The sequence below is a fragment of the Pseudophryne corroboree genome, chromosome 10 (genome assembly GCF_028390025.1).
Source record: "Pseudophryne corroboree isolate aPseCor3 chromosome 10, aPseCor3.hap2, whole genome shotgun sequence".
NCBI lineage: Eukaryota > Metazoa > Chordata > Amphibia > Anura > Myobatrachidae > Pseudophryne > Pseudophryne corroboree.
Window position 1 is genome coordinate 149270070 of NC_086453.1, and position 21629 is coordinate 149291698.

The 21629-nt window shown below is 45.7% G+C and overlaps 2 protein-coding genes across 2 annotated transcripts in view; one reads left to right on the forward strand and one right to left on the reverse strand.

The window, feature by feature from the left end:
* The window catches only part of ALDH16A1 (aldehyde dehydrogenase 16 family member A1), a 282143-nt gene extending 277675 nt beyond the window's left edge, over window positions 1-4468 (reverse strand). The window contains exon 1 of the mRNA XM_063942876.1: window positions 4283-4468. Within this exon, the coding sequence (XP_063798946.1) occupies window positions 4283-4378 (96 nt within the window). The 5' untranslated portion in view covers window positions 4379-4468. The remainder of the gene's footprint in view (window positions 1-4282) is intronic.
* A 320-nt stretch (window positions 4469-4788) lies between these two features.
* PIH1D1 (PIH1 domain containing 1) overlaps window positions 4789-21629 on the forward strand; it is a 67945-nt gene continuing 51104 nt past the window's right edge. The window contains exons 1-6 of the mRNA XM_063942877.1: window positions 4789-5080; window positions 18506-18653; window positions 20084-20150; window positions 20315-20500; window positions 21115-21176; window positions 21277-21358. Of these exons, the coding sequence (XP_063798947.1) occupies window positions 18573-18653; window positions 20084-20150; window positions 20315-20500; window positions 21115-21176; window positions 21277-21358 (478 nt within the window). The 5' untranslated portion in view covers window positions 4789-5080; window positions 18506-18572. The remainder of the gene's footprint in view (window positions 5081-18505; window positions 18654-20083; window positions 20151-20314; window positions 20501-21114; window positions 21177-21276; window positions 21359-21629) is intronic.

The window sequence follows — 21629 nt, forward strand, 5'->3', positions numbered from 1 at the left end:
CCTAGCGATGTCAGCGAGGGTGAGCGGCTTTCCATAGCAGGACGCTATGGAAAGCCGCTCACCCCGCCGTTCATCTACTGGTAATACCAGTAGATGAACGGTGGCCACCAGCAATGAAGCGGGAGCGCGCATCAGCGCTCATGGCTGGGGCATACACATTGGGCGGCTTTGAGCTGAAAGCAGCTCAACACACCAAAAGTGACCTGCTCTCAGCTCAAAATCACCCAGTGTGTATGGACCTTAAGAATAGAGAAAGATGCTATCGCAGGAAGTCATAGAAGGAAATTACTTTTTAACAGATTATCAAATGAACGGTTCAAAACTGAATTGTCACTCCAACTGAACAAGTCAGAAGTGGTCAGAAGCTGGAGTCAGTGATTCATCGATTTGCAGTCAGAAATAATTAGCAAAATGTACTTAGGGGCTTTTTAACAGTTAAATGCATGCCAACTTTTTATGCAAGATACACCTTTCTGTACTGCACACATGTATAAGCATCCATTCACATCTACATTTTTGTGTAGGCTACTTTTGATTTGATTCTCTTTACACCTGGGGAGGCATAACAACTGCAAGTGCAGTAAAGTCATACTTGCCTACACTCCCGGAAGCTCTTGAATTTTGGGGTAGTCCCCCGCACCCTCGGAAGAGCAGACGGATCTCCGGCATCCTGCCCGCACCATAGTGAAGCGGGGAGGATAGCGAGGTAATCTCCGGGATTCGTGTATCTGTGGGGAGGGGCTAAAATGATACAAAGTGGTCATTCTAGCCCTTCCCTGTGGGGAGAGGCTTGGCGATGTTAGAGAACGGCCCCGCACCCCGAAGGTCCTGCAGCTTCTCCCGGAGAGGATAAATCAAAACTAGATAAGTATGAGTAGAGCACATGTAATATACTTATGCATGGACATATCTCCAGAAATTACTTGCATTTCTATTTTTCATTTTATATGGAAAATGCTTCTTTCACATTTATTAATAACTTTAAAAACAATATTCTCTCTTGTGTAGGCTATATGACACTTCATTACATTATACTGTGCACAAATAAGTTAATGCAGCTTTTACATTTACTATTAACACTGTCAAGCTTCATCTCTACGCTGTTATGCATAAGCAAACACATGTACACCTGGTACAAATACTACATTTTTTGAGCTCTGTGTATTTACAAATACACAAACGCTACATGAAATACCCGCATCAGTCCTCAGGCTACCCATGCATCGTACTTTTGTCGCATTAGTGATGCGAATAAGATGCAAAGCTTAAGAAAAGCCACTGGCTGGACGCTTGGCACACTTAAGTTGCAAAAATTGTGGCATGCTAAACTGGGCTATTTGTGGTGAGTTTAGCAAAGGTGCTAAAGGTGAGTTTGAACATTGGGCCTAATTCAGACCCGATCGTTGTGCTGCAAAGTCGCCGCCCAGCGAGAGTGTAAACCTGCCCCGTGCAAGTGTGCGGAAATTCTGCAAGACAGCGGAACGTTAGAAAATCCGTTCGTAACTCACTCACCATCAAATGATTTTTCCAGTCTGTGTGTAGTCCATGACTTATTCCTACAGTGCGATATAGACAGGCTGTTCGGGTCCGGAGCGGGCGTCACACATCCGCCCTGAAAACGATTGGGAACGTCTGCGTTTTTCCTGACACTCTCAGAAAACAGCCAGTTACCACCGACAAACGTCCGCTTCCTGGCAATCACCTTGTGAACGCCCGTGCGATTGCAATCACCTTGTGAACGCCCGTGCGATCGATATTTTCTGCTTGCGCAGTCATTCAATAAATCGCCCCCTGAGCAATTTCGCACAACAGCGATCAGGTCTGAATTAGTCCCTTTGGGCAGATCTGTAGTACACTTTTCTTTGAAAAAGTTAGGACAGTAATGTTTTTGAGAGATATTTATTTAGAAATCAATCAAACGTTAGTTAGTGATCACTGCCATATATCTGTTTACATTGAAGTACATCTATAGGAATCTGTTTCTAAATACAAAGGGTGTGCAAAAAGTTTCCGGATGTGCACTGTAATTTCTAACTAAAGTTCTTGTGAAATGTCAAGGCACAGAACCGTATATGAGCAGCACTGCACACTGAAGAAGTCAGCATGTTCACTTCTTTTATAAACTCGTTATGGAGCGCAACAGACACCACTGGAGAGCCGTGATCTTCTATGACAACAAGTCTGTGACAGCAGGAGAGTTCTGACCAACTGCATGCTGCTTTTGGGGAGGAAGCTCCATCCTGGAACCACTGTGTTGAAGTTGTTTGGAGAATTTCGGAATGGAAGACGATGAATGCTGCGGCTGACCTGTTGCTACTATATGGACCATAGTTGAGTTGGACGCCAGGGTGACCATGGCCCAGTGAGAAGCATTTAATTGGGATTCATCCGCTTGAAACTCCACAAAAAGCTTGGCAAGAGCAAGGTTTCTGCACGCTGGGTGCCCCATCGAGAGCAGGAGGCAGCTCGGGTAACTTGGTGCAGCAATATGCTGTCCAGATTTGATGACGGTCGTGCACACTCTGTCTGGGAGATCATCAGTGGCATTGAATCCTTGATCTACAGTTTTGACTCCAAGACAAAACAACAGTCGGCCAGTGTACAATCGTTGGATGGTGGCTGTTTTTGTGGCCAAGACTAGTCATGTAGCTACCGTGCCACTCGTGCAGCAACACACAGTCACTGGGGACTGCAACAACAACCAATGCCTGTCACAAGTGCTGGAAGCCATTTCCAGGTGACGTCCAAGAACTCGCACTCGTAGTGCCTAGTGCCCTTCTTAATCACGACAATGCACCTGCCCACAAGTCAAGGAAAGTGGTAGTTTTTCTTGCCCATAAACACATGCGGGATTGGTCATCTGCAGTACAGTCCAGACCGGTCAGGTTGAAGTTCAGAACATGGGGGCCCCGGACGGTAGCACAACTAAACATGCTTCAAAACATCAGTAAACTTGTTCTGATTATTATGAAAACTAATTTAAACATAAACATTTACTTCTACTAATGTAACACATAGGGTGTGTACACACGGTGACATCCTTGCTATGCCCGATTTTCACTTGCGATTTCCCTTGAACTCTCTGGAGCCCAGATAGCACAGATTTTGACTAACTTTTCTTGAGATATGGACTATGTGTGCTTACGCTTTTGGCTTATGTGAGCTGTCATTGACATGTGAGATGAACTAGATAGTACACCGATCTAGCAAGGATTGACTTGCCTGCACAGTCTATGTATTCTTGCGATGCCGACCTGGAGGGACCGCGCATCGGGATCGCAAGGTGACTTTCACCTTGCGATCTGCACTAACTTTTCTTGCGATTTTGAATATATAGTCAAAACCGAAAGAAAATATCTCACCGTGTTTGCTATGGCCGATTTTCACTTGCGATTTCCTCTGAACTCCCTGGAGCCCAGCACCACCGATTTTGACTAACTTTTCTTGAGATATGGACAATGTGTGCTTACGATTTTGGCTTATGTGAGATTTTGGCTTATGTGAGATGTCATTGACATGTGAGATGAACTAGATAGTACAACGATCTAGCAAGGATTGACTTGCCTGCACAGTCTATCTTTTCTTGCGATGCCGACCTGGCGGGACCGCGCATCGGGATCGCAAGGTCACTTTCACCTTACGATCTGCACTAATTTTTCTTGTGATTTTGACTATATAGTCAAAATCTAAAGAAAATATCTCACCGTGTGTACACACCCTTAGTTTACTTAATATTCAGAACACGTTTACAGATGTTTTGAAGGAGTTTAGTTATGCTAACCTCAGGGAGCCCCATGTTCTGAACTTGAACCCCATGTCCTGAACTGGTCCCCTGCGACTTCTTTGTGTTCAAACAAATCAAGGGCAAGATGAATGGGATTCATTTTGAGTCACTGGAAGCTGCAGTGGAGACCTTCATCCAGTATGTAGAAGACATACCTGCTTCGGACTCGTCCAGCTGCTTCTCCAAGTGATTTGACAGCATGCAGCTTTGCATAGACTCCTCAGGTAAATACTTTCAAAAAAACATAATGTTCATTTTTTTTTGTAAAGAAAATACTTTTGTGCATTCAGAAACTTATTGCACACCCCATGTACATTACCCAGATTAGTTGTTATGATAGGGTGAGGGGTTGGGGAGTCATAACCTATTTACAGGTATCATTAAGTCAAATCCATTCCCATAGGCAAGGGTTTCATATTCCAATACATAGGATACTCACACTTCAAGAAAATCCACAAAAGTAGAAAACAAATAACATTAGGCAGAATAACCTTTTACCTGTGCAATACCGGCAGCCTCAGGAGCAGGTCCATACTGCATGGAAGTAAATATGTCTCTCACTGTAGGTGTATCTACCCCAGTGCTTGCAGCCATGACTTTCAGCTCTGCAAAGAATGAGTGTCAGGTAACTATCCTATTGGTTGGTCCTATCGGTTGGTTCTATATCGGAGGGGCTGAAGGGACCTTGTGACGTATTGAGGGGAGGAGCTACGTCACCAGGGGGAGGAGCTACGGGCGAACAGGGTACCCGAAAAGTACCCTCGCGGGCTCGCTTCGCTCGCCACGCTTCGGGCACGGTGGCTCGCTCCGCTCCGCTTCGCTCACCACCTAATTACTAAAGGTAATAGTTGGTGGCGTGGATAGTAGAGGAACTATCCCGCTGGCCTAGCTCCTCCCCCTTGCGTCGTAACTCCTCCCCCTTACGGAAAAGGTCCCTTAGCCCACTTGATTCTAGCATCTACCCTATCCTATTGACAACCACAAGGAGTTTCAGCTTCTCTCCTGGCAATCGTACTTCCGCCGGAAGAAGGTCACACAAATGAGTGCAGCCCAGTGAAGATGAATCACGGTGGCTCTTCTACAGAGCTCTGTTAGAAGTGGCATTGTGTATTAGAATCTATATGTACGCTAATGTGCGTTAAAAATGAAGACAGTCCCTACCAGGGACGAAAGAATAAAATACCGGAAGAAGGTCAATAGGAAGCGTCCGTATACCCGGAAGGATCCCCGTGTGAGTCTCTGCTGTCCTGGCAGCCAGTTACAGTTGCTTGGGTGAGATGGTGCCGTTAAATCGCGGTGAGTGTTTGATGGAATTTTATAGAAGCCACAGCTATTCCATCCCGGCTGTTGGGGAACTACAAGTTCCAGCATACTATGGTCTGTGTTGCGTTGTCCAATAGCTACATCTTGTCCAAGAGCTTAAAAAACCTCATGTGTGGATTTATGTTATAGTCCTTCTGTTTGAACATTGGGTTTTGTAGTCTCTTGCCTGCAGGGAAGGATCCTTACCTGATCAGTAGCAATCGTTCAGTCATATCTTTTGTAACAGGAAAGCAACGTACTGTTTTATTTGTAGGTTAGTTTCATAGACCTTGGCTGATGGGTTAATGCTAAATATAAGACCACTAATAAAAACTATTTAAAAATGTCTGTGTATACCACATGTGATGCATTGATGCTCCAAAGCTGTTTGCCAGGCGTGCCTAGTAACTTACTTCTGAATGCTACTGCCAGAGAAGAAAAAGAACCTGCAGGTGGACAGCCCATTTTGCAGCCCTGTCACCGAAAGTGAATCATTGATCTCCAAATGTCACAACTATAGTCAATGTATGAATGTTTGCAAAATGATCTCTTTAATTGTTTTTAGTGCAGCAACAATTAATGGGCACGGTTTTCGTGAGTGGTAGTGATCTTATAAAAAAATAAAAGCTTTTGGAGACCAACACTTGGGCAGCTCTGATCTAAATAGCCTAGCAGTTCCCAACCTTTTGCTGACATAACATGCCTACCCAATACATCTACCATGCAGGACAGGCTCTACCATTAGGCAGCCTAGGGGCGCTGGCTTTGGAGGGTGCCATTGAATTCATCAAGCAAAACAGTGAAGGATGCCTCTGTATGCGATCTCCTCCTCTTCTTACACTGCGCTGGCCGCTGCTGTGGATCTAATCAGGTATCCGGCTGTACCACATAGTGCCTCAGCGCTTCCCCACCTGTCATGTTAAGGCACATAGGAGGTGAATGTAACTATGACTCCCGAGTTGCACCCTCTCTATGCCTCTGGATCCCGGCTCCAGCAGCAAGCAGAACCTGAATACATGTCTGCACCCGCAGCATCATTGTAATGGTATCCTGCCAATGCCAAGGAAAAACAAGAAACATGGGGGTTCTGCGGGACCACAGACAGTACAGATTCTACAGCCTGATGGATGGTTTGCACTTGTAAACAGCATAATAGAGAAAATACAGGCCCTGGTGCATAATACAGTCCAAATGGAGGGGAAGAGGAGTTAGTAATGAATTTACAGATGGGGGATAGAACACAATAAGGAGTATACAAATATATGTATGTCTGGGCGTATATAAATTATGTATGTATACAGATACAATTAAAGGGATGTAGTTGGTATCCTGGCAGATGGGATGCCAATGTTCAGATTACTGCCACCGGTATCCTAACACGTGTTAAAATGCCAATGCCAGAATCCCGACAGGCGGCATCCTGAATGTTAGTATGCCAGGGAGGTTTAAGCGTAGGCTGCGGGGAGGGAGGATTAGGGGAAGGGTAAAGGTTAGTTAATATAATTCAAAATGTCGGGATTATGGTGGGTGGGATGCTGCTGTCAGTATTCTGACCACCGGGTTCCCATACCCAACCCCAATTAAATATCCCACCAGACCCCATATACAGTATGTGTGTGTGTATATATAATATATACACCCACAGTTGGCCTTACTGTCCTATACGATTCCTAACATGCTGGCTAGCGTGTATACATAAAGAATAGTTGGCACTCAAGAACTTTTACAGTGAAAGTATATTGTGAGCAAAGTCACAAAATATTGGCGTGTGCGGATTAGGGGGCACTAAGCTGAAGCTTTGCCTAGGGTGCAGAGAGATCTTGCACTGTCCCTGCTACCATGTCAGCTGTATCTTTCTAACAAACCAATAAAACAATTGTCTAGTACATAAAGATGACATTATAAAATCAGTTTGTCACACACCAGAGGCGGCTTTCGCCGCGCTTACCCCTGCGTGTCTGCTGGTCGGTGTTGCGGCCTCTGCCTTCGTTGGGCCACGGGCTCCGGCGTCTGGTTGGCGCGGCTACCGGCGGTTCTCCGGGGCATGGGCGCCGCCATGACACCCGGCATCACGTGGACGGGGGGCAGGTGACATCATCGGACTGCTCTGCCAATCCAGCGCTGGCGGGAGATTCAAAGTCAGACGCCAGACAGAGCTTGAGTGCCTGAGTATCGTCTTTCCCTGACGTAGATGCCAGTGCTCCTGTTCCCGGCAAGGATTCCTGCAGTCGTACCCCAGTGCCCTCGGCATTTCCAGCTGCCAGTTCACTGTTCCAGCTTCGGTGTATTCAGCGGCCGGTAACCTTCCTGTGTTCCAGTCAACCGTGCTTCTAGGAATCAGCGTCTCAAGTCTCCGTTCACAAGTTCCATAGTCCAACAGCGTCTCAAACCCCTGCACTTCAATTCCTCACTTCATCAGCGTCTCAGTCTCCGTTCACAAGTTCTACAGATCCACAGCGTCAAAAACCCCTTCATTTCAAATCCTCGCGTCATCAGCGTCTCAGTCTCCGTTCACAAGTTCTACAGATCCACAGTGTCTAAAACCCCTGCACTCAAATCCTCACATCATCAGCGTCTCAGTCTCCGTTCACAAGTTCTACAGATCCACAGCGTCTAAAACCCCTGCACTCAAATCCTTACATCATCAGCGTCTCAGTCTCCGTTCACAAGTTCTACAGATCCACAGCGTCTAAAACCCCTGCTCTCCAATCCTTCACATCCTCCGCGTCTCAGTCTCCATTCTCAAGTTCTACAAATTCAAAGCGTCTGAAACCCCTGCACTTCAGTTTCTCACATCATCAGCGTCTCAGTCTCCATTCACAAGTTCTTCAACCATCTACATTAATAATCATCATTCATAAGGTCCACAGGTTATCAGTGACTTTCAACATCACCCACAGTTTTCTCAATTACCAGCATTCTCATCACTGCTCACTTAACCCTCCAGTGGGTCTGGACTTTCCCTTCATTTATTCCGTTGACATTTGACTTTAAGTTGTTTTCTTTTGCAATAAAGCTCTTTCTTATTTCATCAAATTCCACTGTCAACGTCCTGTATGAGGAGATCCTATATCAGGCCCTCCCTTCTCCAACTCAGTTGTGGTTCCTCTTCCCAACCATCGGAAGAATCCCCGAGTTCACAACACCCTCAGTCTAGGCCAGTGACACAGTTTAGGTCAGTGGTTCCCAAACTTTCTTGAATTACGGCGCCCTATAGTATCAGCATTTTTTTCATGATACCCCTAGTAGGGTAAAAGGTTTTTAATGCTAAATTTGAAAAATATATTAAATTAAGTAAATTGTGCCTACCTGTCACCCTTAGGGATAGTTATGTGCCTTAGGGATAGTTATGTGGTGGGGTACAGATATGCTTCTAATTGCAAGTTTTATGATTGGCAGCTATTAGCACTGTTTTTTCCTATCACATTGACCATAAATAATTTGATGTGGTCCTGGACCAGATGGCAATCATTAGGTTGACATGAGTTAGGTCGACATACATTGGGTCGACCACGTTTTGTCAACATGCATTAGGTCGACATGGAAAAAGGTCGACATACATTTTTCAATTTGTAAAAAAAAAAATTTAGTTTTTTCATACTTAGCGATCCACAATGGTTGCCCGAAGCATGGCGAGCTGACATGGTGCACTATTTGGGGTTCCCCGTCACTTTTCGAAGAAAACGACACCAAAAAAAGTAAAAAAAAAAAAACATGTTGACCTTTTTCCATGTCGACCTAATGCATGTCGAGCTAATGAACCGGACCCTCCTGGACCACCAACCCACGGCACCCCTGCAAGAGCTTTGCGTCGCCTAGGCACACAGTTTGGGAACCACTGCTTTAGATGAATGTCCTATTCAATTACAGTCCTATGTGCATAACACTACTACAAATGTCTTTAGATCTTTTAAGACCAGTCAGTACTTTGTCAGTGATCTCCAACCCGTAGCTCGCGACCTACTGGTAGCTCGCCGTAATATTTTTGGTAGCTCACAGTGCGCACGGGCTTGGGCAGTCACTGGCACTCCTCCTCCCTTCATTTTTAATATGATGCCGGCCGTCAGCCAATCAGAGCTCATGGACCGGCAATGGCGGCACCTGATTGGCTGCCGGACCGCGAGTTTTGATTGGCTCTCTTACCGACACCATATTTTAAATGCCCTCCACCACCGAAGACTCTGTCACCCTCACCGCAGCCGCTCTCCGGACTTCACAGGAGAGGCGCGCGCTGCGCTCTCCTCCCCTTCCATCCCTCATACAGGAGGAGCAGCACCGGCGGCAGTAGAAGAAGCCAGCAAGGGTTAGCTCTGTGTGGGGCTCTGTTTCGGACACTGCGGGTGGGGGGCATTTTATCTGGCGCTGTGAGGGGCATTTTAAATGGCACTGCGGGGAGCATTGTATCTGGCACTGGTGGGGGCATTATTTGTGTATCTGGCACTGTGGGGGGGCATTATTTGTGTATCTGGCACTGCGGGGGGCATTATTTGTGTATCTGGCACTGCTGCGGGGCATTACTTGTGTATCTGGTACTGCTGAGGGGCATTATTTGTGTATCTGGCACTACGCGGGGGGGCATTATTTGTAGTTGTGAGGCCACACCCACTTTTGCAGGAACGCACGCACACTGGGGGGAGGGGGTAGCTCCTTCAGGGGTTTTATTTTCCGAAAGTAGCTCACACCCCAATTAAGGTTGGAAACCACTGCTTTATGGCATCTAAATTCTTACAACAGGTTCAGTCTGGTATCTGTGAGAGGTTATTGTACAGGTGTGTACACACGGTGAGATCCTTGCTATGCCCGATTTTGACTATGCGATTTCTCTTGAACTCCCCCAGAGCCCAGATAGTACAGATTTTGACTATCTGTACTTTCGATTTTGTCGATGTACAATTTTGACTATACTTTGTACTAGATAGTATACTAGATAGTCCAGATTGACTTGCCTGCACAGCCTATCTAGCCTTGCAATACTGACCCCACAGGAGTGCGAATCGGGATCGAATAGTTATTGCAAGCTGCTTAACACCTTGAGATATGCACTAACTTTCCTTAAGATTTTGACTATATAGTCAAAATCTTACAGATTCACCGTGTGTACATATCTTAAATATACTGTTTACTTTTTTACATAAGGATAAAAGGGATTGTTGTTTTATTCAGCAGCTTTTAATGCTCATAGGGTTGCAGAATACTATGGTGTGTACACACGGTGAGATAAATCTGTAAGATTTTGACTAGTCAAAATCTTATAAAAAGTTAGTGCATATCTCATGGTGTTAGGCAGCTTGCGATACAGATTCGATCCCGATACTTGCTCCCGTGGGGTCGGTATCGTAAGGCTAGATTGACTTGCCTGCACAGCCTATCTTGACTATCTAGTATACATATTTGGTACAAAGTATAGTCAAAATTGGCACTTAGTCAAAATCATACATAGACAAAATCTCAAGCACAGATAGTCAAAATCTGGGCTCTGGGGGAGTTCAAGGGAAATTGCACAGTCAAAATCGTACATAGCAAGGATCTCACCGTGTGTACACATTAAAACAGAAATTGTCTACTTACAAGAGCATTTCTCAATAAATGCATTAACACAGGAGTGAACAAACTAATGTTGAATCTAACAGCCAGCAAGGTATTTTGAAGAGTGGGTGATCTGCATTCTTGGGGGGTTAATGGCCGTCGGTGTATCCCCCAGGGCTGTTCACGCCCAAGTGGAGCAACAATTGAATTGCTCTGTCGGGCGCCGTGGGATAAAACAATTGAATTGCCCTCTATGACTTTAATAGTAAAAAATCGACTTGTTGGCTGCCTGGCTCCTGGGATTTGTTTAGCCCTGTGATATTTTTCAAATCAGACATACAGTATCTAAGGTAATGATAGAGCATGTTAACAGGATCTCTAATATCGCATTTCCCAAGTCCAGTCATCAGGGACCCCTAACAGTGCATGTTTTACAGGCCTCCTCTGTATCATAAGTCAAATAATTAGCGCCACCTGTGGATCTTTTAAAATGTCAGTCAGTAATGTTAGTGGTCCCTTAGGTCTGGAAGGTATTTTAAATCTGGATCTGATTCTTCCTCCCACGAGGAGCTCTTGCTACACTTTCAATATATAGGAAACTATGAAGAGACAATAGCCATGAATTGCTTCTAGTGGTTATTGGCTGATGCATAAAAAACTGTTGCTGTCGCTGTCAGACCCTTTGTTTTCAAAAGGATGAGAAGCAGTATCCAGTGACATCCTGGCAACACCTCAGTCACAGCAAGCCTTCTGTAATGCATCCATAGAGCTCTCTGGATGGGTTTTCATAATTCTCGAGCCCCTAGAGATTCCCCTCCACTACAGGTCATGGGGGAAACTGCTATTTCTGTGTTTCAATATATCTTAAGAAAGGGAAAGTAAATATGTAGCATTGGTTGTGTTTGGAATCTGCAAAACAGATAGGTCTGGGGTGCAGTTCCCCCTGGATTGTAGTGGCCTGGCCGCTGTGGGGTAGCACACTATAATAGTTGGAATCAAGGGGTTTGCGTGGAGCGCACAGTGTGTGTATCTTGTTTAAGGGGGCTGCTGATATCTGAAGAGTTGTCCAGACTCTAAGGCTAGTGTTATTGTACAGGTTTTGGATACCTGTGCTCACCCTCTATTTGGTGTTTGTATGTGAGAAATGATGTATCTCTATGATCTGTAAATAATATTTACAGATCATAGAGATACATCATTTCTCACATACAAACACCAAATAGAGGGTGAGCGCAGGTATCCAAAACTTGTACAATAACACTATAATATTTACTTAGCACCCCATTTAACACTTTTATTAATCCTTTAGGTCTTTTAATTACACCGTAACTAGTGTATCACTTTTTGTATTTAGATTTTGCTTTCCATTTAACACATACTAACACTTTACCCTCTCATGTGTGCTGCCCTGGGGTAGCTGGCCTTTGCCGGTTTGTGGGATTCTGCACCCCTGGCCCAGGTACAGTATAGGACCACCAGCATCAGAGGAGACTTGTCGAGTCCTTGTGGCTTTGCCATATTTCTGCAGATCTATGTAACTAAGACCTCTGGATTTCTATTATATAGTTATAAATATATGTGTGTTTCTCTAGCATCCATAAGGGATATTGGGGGAATCTAGTACGATGGGGGTGTAGACGGGGTCCAAAGGAGCCGGTGCACTTTAAATTTCTTCAACTGGTTGTGCTGGCTTCTCCCCTCTATGCAACCTCCCACGGGCAGTTTAGAAAAAAGTGCCCTCAGGAGAGGAGGATTCACACTCTGAAGCTCCAGAGAGTTTTCTTTAGTTTCTTTTGAAACGTTATTATTTTCGGTATGCTGTTTGGGCAACAGCATACCTGCACCGTGGGAGTTAGGGGGGGGGGGCGTCAATGGTCTTGCGAGGTGTCCGATCCACTTTCCCGCTACAGGACCACCGTCCTGAGAGGTTGTTGTACAGCGGGGCACTGCGCCTTAGTGGTCACATTCGCAGCACGCCGCACACCCCTAACATTGCCTGAAGGTGACGACAGTGGTGAGTACAAACCAGGGGCCCCGCTAGGGGGGTTCCCCGGTTCTCGGTGCTGCAAAAACGCAGGGGAGGCATACGGGACCCTCCTGAGGGGACCCGCTATAGCCCTCTGTGTACACTGGCAGGTGGTTGTGAAAACAGGTATTTATACAGGTTGAGTCTCCCTTATCCAAAATGCTTGGGACCAGAGGTATTTTGGATATCGGATTTTTCCGTATTTTGGAATAATTGCATACCATAATGAGATATCATGGTGATGGGAACTAAATATAAGCACAGAATGCATTTATGTTACATATACACCTTATACACACAGCCTGAAGGTAATTTTAGCCAATATTTTTTATAACTTTGTGCATTAAACAAAGTGTGTCTACTTTCACACAATTAATTTATGTTTCATATACACCTTATACACACAGCCTGAAGGTCATTTAATACAATATTTTAAATAACTTTGTGTATTAAACAAAGTTTGTGTACATTGAGCCATCAGAAAACAAAGATTTCACTATCTTACTCTCACTCAGAAAAGTCCGTATTTCGGAATATTCCGTATTTCGGAATATTTGGATATGGGATACTCAACCTGTATTATGCTTTACACCAGAAGGAGACATTTGCCAGTATAAATAAGTCTTTAGCTCCGGCGCCATTGCAGGGGCGACGGAGCTACCTCAGAGCGGGACCAGCGGCTTCTTGGCACCTTCCTATGCTTCCAGCAGCAGCAGGTACGCAGCTCCTCCAACACTCCAAATACATATAGGGGTGTTATAAAGGGGTAGAGCAGCTAATGTACTTGTAAATAGAGTCCTCATAAGGACAAAACACCAGTGTTCCACTGAGTCACAGTATAAAGTTACAGCCTGCAGTCTCCCTGAGTTTGTTAGGCTTGGTGTGCTGGTCATTTTCTCTGGGTCTCCTACTCGCATACCAATCAAGGGCAGGCTTGCTTGTTCAGTGTGTGTTGTGTGTGAGCGTTTGTCTCCTGTGAATATGGTAACACCATTTCTGCACATGCAGATTCCCCCCCAACCTCACCCCTGCTCATGAACAATATAGCAAGTCCTCACAGGCTTGTGAGGAGGCTGGGTCGAGGAGGTGCAGCAGCCATCCTAGTTAAACTCCCTGGATGACGGACATGTTCTCTCAGCCCTCTGCAAATAGGGGGTAATTCTGAGTTGATCGCAGCAGGAACTTTGTTAGCAGTTGGGCAAAACCATGTGCACTGCAGGGGAGGCAGATATAACATGTGCAGAGAGAGTTAGATTTGGGTGGGGTGTGTTCAATCTGCAATCTAAATTGCAGTGTAAAAATAAAGCAGCCAGTATTTACTCTGCACAAAAACAAAATAACCCACCCAAATCGAACTCTCTCTGCACATGTTATATCTACCTCCCCTGCAGTGCACATGGTTTTGCCCAACTGCTAACAAAGTTCCTGCTGCGATCAACTCAGAATTACCCCCATAGTCATAAGACACAGCGACTGCAGCAGGCTGTAGCAGACCTGGCTGCAAGAGGTAGAGGACAGACCCTTCTCCCTAGCTCAGGGCCACATACACGTGGGCTGCCTGCTTACTCTCGGTAACTGATGAAGAGGGACAGAAGGAGGGGGAGGAGCTGGACCCTATTATTGAGGATTCATCTCCTGCACAAGGGCTTGAGCCTCTCATAATTGCTATCAGGGAAACTCCCAGTAGAAGACGATGCAGTAAAGCAGTCGTTTTTCTCCTCACAGAAAAAGGTTAGCGTCACTTTCTCTGATTCTAAGGAATTAGATGGTATGTTTAAAGTTGACCTGGAAAAATCCTGATAAAAAATTCCAGGTGGCCAGACGCTTTTTCACACTTCCATTTTCTCCTGAAAGCAGGAAAACTGAGAAGATTCCTCGGCTGTTGACGTCTCTATCTGACGCCTGTCTAAAGAGGTGGTGTTACTCGTCCCTGGCTCCTCGGCTTTGAAGGACCCTGAGGATAGAAAACTAGAAGACTTCATTGAAGTCTTTTCCACAGCAGCTGGTATATCACAAAGACCTGTGATAGCGGGTTGCTGGTTGACACATGTCATTCACACCTGGGCAGGCCAGTTCAAGAGGGCCTCGCGAGGGATATGTCTCTGGTGAGTATGTTTATTCTGATCAAGCATATTCAGGATTCTGCACGCGTCCTGTGCGACTCTATTAAAGAGATAGGCGCTATTAATGTGAGTACTACTGCCATGGCAGTGTCAGCGCGCAGAGCTTTATGGCTGCGCCAGTTGATAACGGACGCAGATTCCAAGCATAGTGTGGTGTCTCTCCCTTTCTCAGGGGAGTGGTTATTCGGGGTTGTGTTGGTTTCGTGGATTTCCAAAGCTACTGTGGGAAATTCCACGTTTCTCCCCTCTGGGGCCCCACCGGCTGGGCTCTTCTACCCGGGGCCATCTACTCAGTCCTTTCAGACCGCTAGGTTTCGCTCTTGAACCAGAGGCGCCTCATACGCTGCACGAGGCACCAGAGGTAAGGCAAAGAAGCCAGCAGCTGCAGGTTCCCGGGAACAAAGCACCAGATCAGCTTCCACTAAGGCCTCTCGTGGTGGGAGCTCGGCTGCGTCACTTCAGCTGCATCTGGAAAAGTTCCTGCCAGGATACCTCGGTACAGGACCTCATTTCTCAGGGATACAAGCTGAAGTTCGACGGTGCTCCTCCCCAACAATTTTTCAAATCTAGCTTAATAGCTTTGGAGCATATGCATGTTACGCTGCAACAGGCCATCCTAAAATTGGTCCAGTCCCGAGTCATTGTTCCAGTGCTACTGCAACAACAGGGAAAAGGTTGCTACTTCAACCTGTTCGTGGTACTGAAACCGGTCATTTCGGTAGACCCATTTTGAATCTAAAGTCCTTGAACCCTTACCTAAAAGGTTTTCAAGTTCAAGATGGAATCCTTGCGAGCAGTGATTGCGGGCCTGGAAGAACAGGCATTCATGGTCTTCCTGGATATCAAAGACACCTATCTCCGTATCCCGGTTTGGCCACCTCATCAGGCTTACCTGAGGTTTGCCCTGATGAACGTTCACTACCTGTTCCAGGCGCTGCCCTTCAGCCTGCCACAGCTCCGAGGAAGTTCACCAAAGTGATGGCGGAGATTATGTTCCAACTCCGGGTCCAGGGGGGTCAATGTTGTCCCTTACCTGGACGATCTCCTAATAAAAGCAAGATCCAGGGAGCTTTTATTGCGCCATATAGACCGCACTATCCAGCTTCTGTCACACCGTGGCTGGATCCTCAATTTACAGAAGTCCCACCTGGAACCTACTCAGAAGCTCCTATTCCTGGGAATGTTGCTGGATCCTGTGGTCCAAAAAGTGTTCCTCCCAGAGGACAAGGCGAAAACACTTCAGGAGATGGTCCGCATGGTTCTCCGGCCTATTCGGGTATCCATCCATCTTTGCATAAGATTGTTGGGAAAAATGTTTGCCTCGAACGAGGTGATCCAGTATGGAAAGTTCCATGCCAGGACTTTTCAATTGGATCTCCTGAGCAAGTGGTCCAGATCATATCTTCAGATGCACCGGATAATTTAACTGTCACCTCAGGATTTCTCTCTTGTGGTGGCTGCAGTCTTCCATCCTACCGGTAGGCCGAAGTTTCGGGATTCAAGATTGGATCCTGCTTACGATGGATGCGAGTCTGAGAGGATGTGGAGCTGTCACCCAGGGGGCTCAGTTCTAGGACAGAATGGTCAGCCCACAATGTCCTCCTTCCGATCAACATTCTGGAACTTCGGGTGATCTACAATGCTCTGCTTCAGGCCTCTCCTCTGCTCATGGATCACGCGATCCAGGTACAGTCAGACAACGCCACAGCAGGGGCATACATCAATTGTCAAGGAGGGACAAAAAGCAGGGCCTGCATGCGCGAGGTGTCAAAGATACTCCTCTGGGTGGAAAGAAATGCAAGAGCTCTTTACGCAATCTTCATTCCGGGAGTAGACAACTGGGAAGCGGACTTCCTGAGTCGTCACGATCTCCACCCGGGAGAGTGGGGTCTTCACCATCAGGTGTTTCAGCAGATCATCGACCTGTAGGGCTGTGCACAAATAGACATGATGGCTTCTCGACTCAACAAGCAGCTTCATTGGTATTGCTCACAATCCAGGGACCCTTAGTAGATGCACTGACATCGCCTTGGCCTTACCGGCTGGTCTACCTGTTTCCTCCGATTCCATTGATCCCAAGGGTGCTCAAGCGCATCAGGAATCAAGGAGTCCAGGCAATTCTGATTGCCCTGGATTGTCCTCGGAGGGCTTGATACGTGGATCTTCTGGACATGTCCGTCGTAGACCCTTGGCCGCTGCCACTGAGAAGAGATCTTCTTCAACAAGGACTGTTCGTCTACCCAGACTTAAGGCAGCTTTGTTTGACGGCATGGAGGTTGAGCGGAACATCCTAGCTCACAAGGCCATTTCCAGAAAGGTTATTGTAACCATGGTGCAGGCCAGGAAACCTGTGACGTCAAAACACTATTATCATATCTGGAGGAGATATGTCTCTTGGTGCGAGGACCACACGTATCCATCTGCGGAGTTTCAGTTGGGGCGGTTCCTCCGTTTCCTGCAGGCTGGTGTGGATAAGGGCTTTCATCTGGGTTCCATTAAGGTCCAGATTTCAGCTCTCTCCATTTTCTTCCAGACGAAATTGGCAGTATTGCCAGAAGTTCAGACCTCCTTGCAAGGGGTGCTTCACATTCAACCTCCTTTTGTGCTGCCCACGGCACCCTGGGACTTGAATGTAGTGTTGGAATTTCTACAGTCCTCCTGGTTTGAACCTCTGACGACGGTAGAAGACAAGTACCTCACGTGGAAGATGGTGATGTTATTGGCCCTGACTTCTGCTAGGCGTGTCTCAGAATTGGGGACCTTATCGTGTAAAAGCCCCTACAGAGCGGAGCTCAGGACTAGTCGCCAGTTCCTGCCTAAGGTTGTCTCTGCGTTCCATTTGAATCAACCTATTGTGGTTCCGTCAAGTTCTGGCACTTCTGCTCCTCTGGAGGCAATGGATGCTGTGTGTGCCTTGAAAATCTATGTCAAGAGAACAGCTTGGATAAGGAAGACGGATTCCTTGTTAGTGCTATAGGATGCGCAGAAAAAGGCTGCCCTGCTTCTAAGCAGTCCATTGCTTGTCGATTTAGGCTTACTATCCAACAGGCCTATGTGTCTGCAGCCTTGCCTGTTCCACAGTCTCTGAACGCACACTCTACAAGATCGGTGGGCTCTTCCTGGGCGGCTGCTCGTGGAGTCTCGGCCTTGCAACTATGCCGAGCTGCTACCTGGTTGGGGAAGAACACCTTTGTGAAGTTCTACAGGCTTGATACCCTGGCCAAAGAGGATTCTCAGTTTGGGCAGGCGGTGCTGATGCAGACGTCTCCGCACATTCCCACCCTTTCTGGAAGCTTTGGGACGTCCCCATCGTACTAGATTCCCCCAATATCCCTTATGGATGCTAGAGAAAATAGGATTTTAATTACCTACCGGTAAATCCTTTTCTCGTAGTCCATAAGGGATATTGGGCGCCAACCTCAGTGCCTTGTTTTTTCTGCAGGTTTTCTCTTCTATGGCACCTGTTCAGCTGTTGCTGTCTTGTTACAAGCCGTTGCTGGTTGTTTTATATTAGTGGTGTGCTGATGTGTGAATCTCATCACTCGTTCTTATGTTCTTTCTCGCAAGTATGTCCTTTCTCCTTCGGGCACTATTTTTACCCATAACTGCCTGTGGGAGGGGGCATAGAGGGGAGGAGCCAGCATATGCTTTGTCAGCATAATGGTGTCTATACAATGACTGCAGACAGAACATACCAAATCCTGTGTTTTGACCTCTGATGTAAAAATGTGTGTTTATTTTCAGACTTTCACAACTAAATCTGGGAGGATAAATTTATATTCCACTGGATCCAGATTATTAGTGTTTCAAGATGGAATCCGATAAATCCCTGCTCTCTACAGAGCTGAATGAAGAGATGGAAGAAGCTCTGTATGAGCAGATGTTGTTACAGGTATGTTACATTATATGATGTAATGTCATCTGCAGATTTGTTTCGCACATATTGTAATTGATTCTAGCTCTAAAATTTATATTGCTCCATTATGTCATGTGTGTTTACTCTGTTATTACCTGATCCCAACTCTAGGCTGCAACCAGAAATTAGCTACATATAAAACAGGGCCACTGAGACTCCTGGCTTGCCCAGGTGTAGGGGGAGGCTTAGCCACAGGGGCGATACGGCTACACCGCCTCATCTTTTAGATCTCTTAAATGTATAAGTTGTGCACTCCCAAGGACATGGCCATGCATGGTGAGGACATGGCTACAGCACCCTGCTATCCCGGGTTCCCTGAATCTGGTTCTTTGTAATATGCAGGAAACAATGCATGGTAAAACCTTCATTATCTGCTTGCTGCAGTTTCTGTGTGGTCATGATTTTTAATGGATGAATAGAAGGCCAGAATTATTTTGCATTCTCTTCTCTGCCAGAAAGTATTACAAGGACCCATCTTTACCATTTGTTTCCATCTTGATTCCCCTGTTTTGAAGAACTGTGTCGGGTGTCACATCCTAAACATCGCAGCTTGTCAATCATGTGCGGCTGGCAGGGGGCTGTGAGTGACATTGCAAGACCCATTGTGCAAATGCGCAGAATGGGTCTTGCGCCTGCACAGACCCCCAAACATTGTATTTGTACGCAAACCATTGGGTTTGCGTACAGCTGCCACTGAGGCACAGCGTCTGTCCAAATCAGAGATGCTGACACCCTGGGAACGATGCAGAGGTGAACTTGGTCGCAGTGCTGGAGCATGGTGTGCATAGAAGTTTATGCATATATTCACGAGTATGCAGAATTGTACGCATCTCTGTTTTCAGACTGTCCATATCTGTATGGTTTGTTTCATCGCTGTCATCACTATCAGTTCTTACTCACATGAGCCCTATGCCTCGTGCAAGATGCTTCTGAAAACAGGTATATTTCTGCATGCACACAACTTTGCATAACTCGCCATTCCATATATACACCCACACTGGCCTTTCTTCTTGGTGTGAATTCCTCTTTACCAGTTACATTCATTCAGTTGCAAGTGGAGATGCGACTAAATCATGCACAGCTCTGCATTACCCTTAGATGTGAACGCTCGGCTCCAGAGTATTTACAGTGTGTAAGCACACGAGATACACTCGGCAAACTGACTTGCGATCAGCTCTGCATGGGCACCACTGAGTTTTGTTATGTAAACTGGAGAAGGGGCCATGTGCTGATCATAAGTACCTCAAGAACTTTGGCGGTCCTGGAAAGGATATACTCGTGGCTCTGCCACTTGGTAGGATGGGAGGGTTATATTTAAGGAAGAACTCTGGATGCTTTTTTATTTTTGCTGTATTTTTGTTTTATACTTTTGCACTAATTAAAATCCTAATCCTATGTATTTGTAGGCTAAACAAGAAATACAAAGCAGACTTCCAAATCCACCAGACTCTAAACAAATCCGTCCCCAGCCAGGTAAATGGGTTTTTCCTCCAATATCTGTATTACTGATTACTTTATTTACTTTTTTAGTTAATGAGTGAGTTAATGTCAATTGTTCCAGTTATAGGTTTGTACATATTGTTGTGTAGATAGAAGTGACGTGCTCTATGTGATATTTTCCTTGTGCTGTACATCAGGTTTCTGCATTAAAACACGCACATCTAAAAATGCAAAGATCTTCATTAACATCTGCAAGTCCAGCCAGATACCGGCACCCCCAGACCTCAGTGAGCAGGAGTTGGTCACCATCCTGGAATCGGATGATCCCTCTGGCTATCGTGTCCCCATGAGCATCGGAGAGCCACACGTCGAAGTAGATAACAGTAAGCATTTGTGGTATTTCTATTTTGATTGTGATCTAATAAACACTGTAGGAAAAAAGTGAGATAATACAACAGTCATGAAACAGCCAAAACTTGGCAAAAGGTTTTACCCTTCCAATACATTCACTATTACAGTCAAAGCTTTCTATTTATTTATTTTATAAACTGAAATTGAATTGAATTGAATTGTTAGTCTAATTCTAGCTGTGCTAAAGGCTACTGTGTTCTAAAATGAAGTCATCCATCAAAACCTTTCCAAGATGTAATAGTCATCTTACTGATCTTCCTTACTGAATTGTGATTAGCGGTCATCGAGGAATGACAACTGCAATACTGGGCCATTACCATCGTTCCAAGGGGTATTCAACATCGCATTCAATTGAATTCCCCCCTTTGAATGGAAACTGCTGTGAATGGTGGCTGAATGCAGAAAGACAGTGATCGTAAAACGTCATGGCTTTATATTAGAAAATCATTTCATACCATATGTAATTGCTGAGTAATCCTTTAGTTCTAGTTTTTTTTTTATATTTTTCAGTTGTTTGTTTTATTTGACTTAACATAAGCAAGTTTCTACGAAAGGCATCTGATGTGTTGTATGTCTCTTTATCCAGGTGGTAGTGGTTGCACAGCCTATGACCTTGTAATAAACCATTCTTTTTTTGACAAGATTAAGGTAAGCATCCATAATAATACAAGTGTGACTACTTGCAAAATATATGCGATGAAAACTTCTTAACTTTGTCTACACTGCATTTGCCATTTCTCATTGTCAGAGTAATGAGTTGTTCAAGGAGTTCTTTATCACTGTGGCAATGGAAGGACTTGAGAACAAGTATGAACTGGAGCTCTCTAGAGGTAACGTAGTGTGACTAGTGCTTGATTGCCCATTTATCCGAAACTAGCATTTCTCTAACGTCCTAGTGGATGCTGGGAACTCCGTAAGGACCATGGGGAATAGCGGGCTCCGAAGGAGGCTGGGCACTCTAGAAAGATTTATGACTACCTGGTGTGCACTGGCTCCTCCCACTATGACCCTCCTCCAAGCCTCAGTTAGATTTCGTGCCCGGCCGAGGTTGGATGCACACTAGGGGCTCTCCTGAGCCCTTAGAAAGAAAGTATAGTTTAG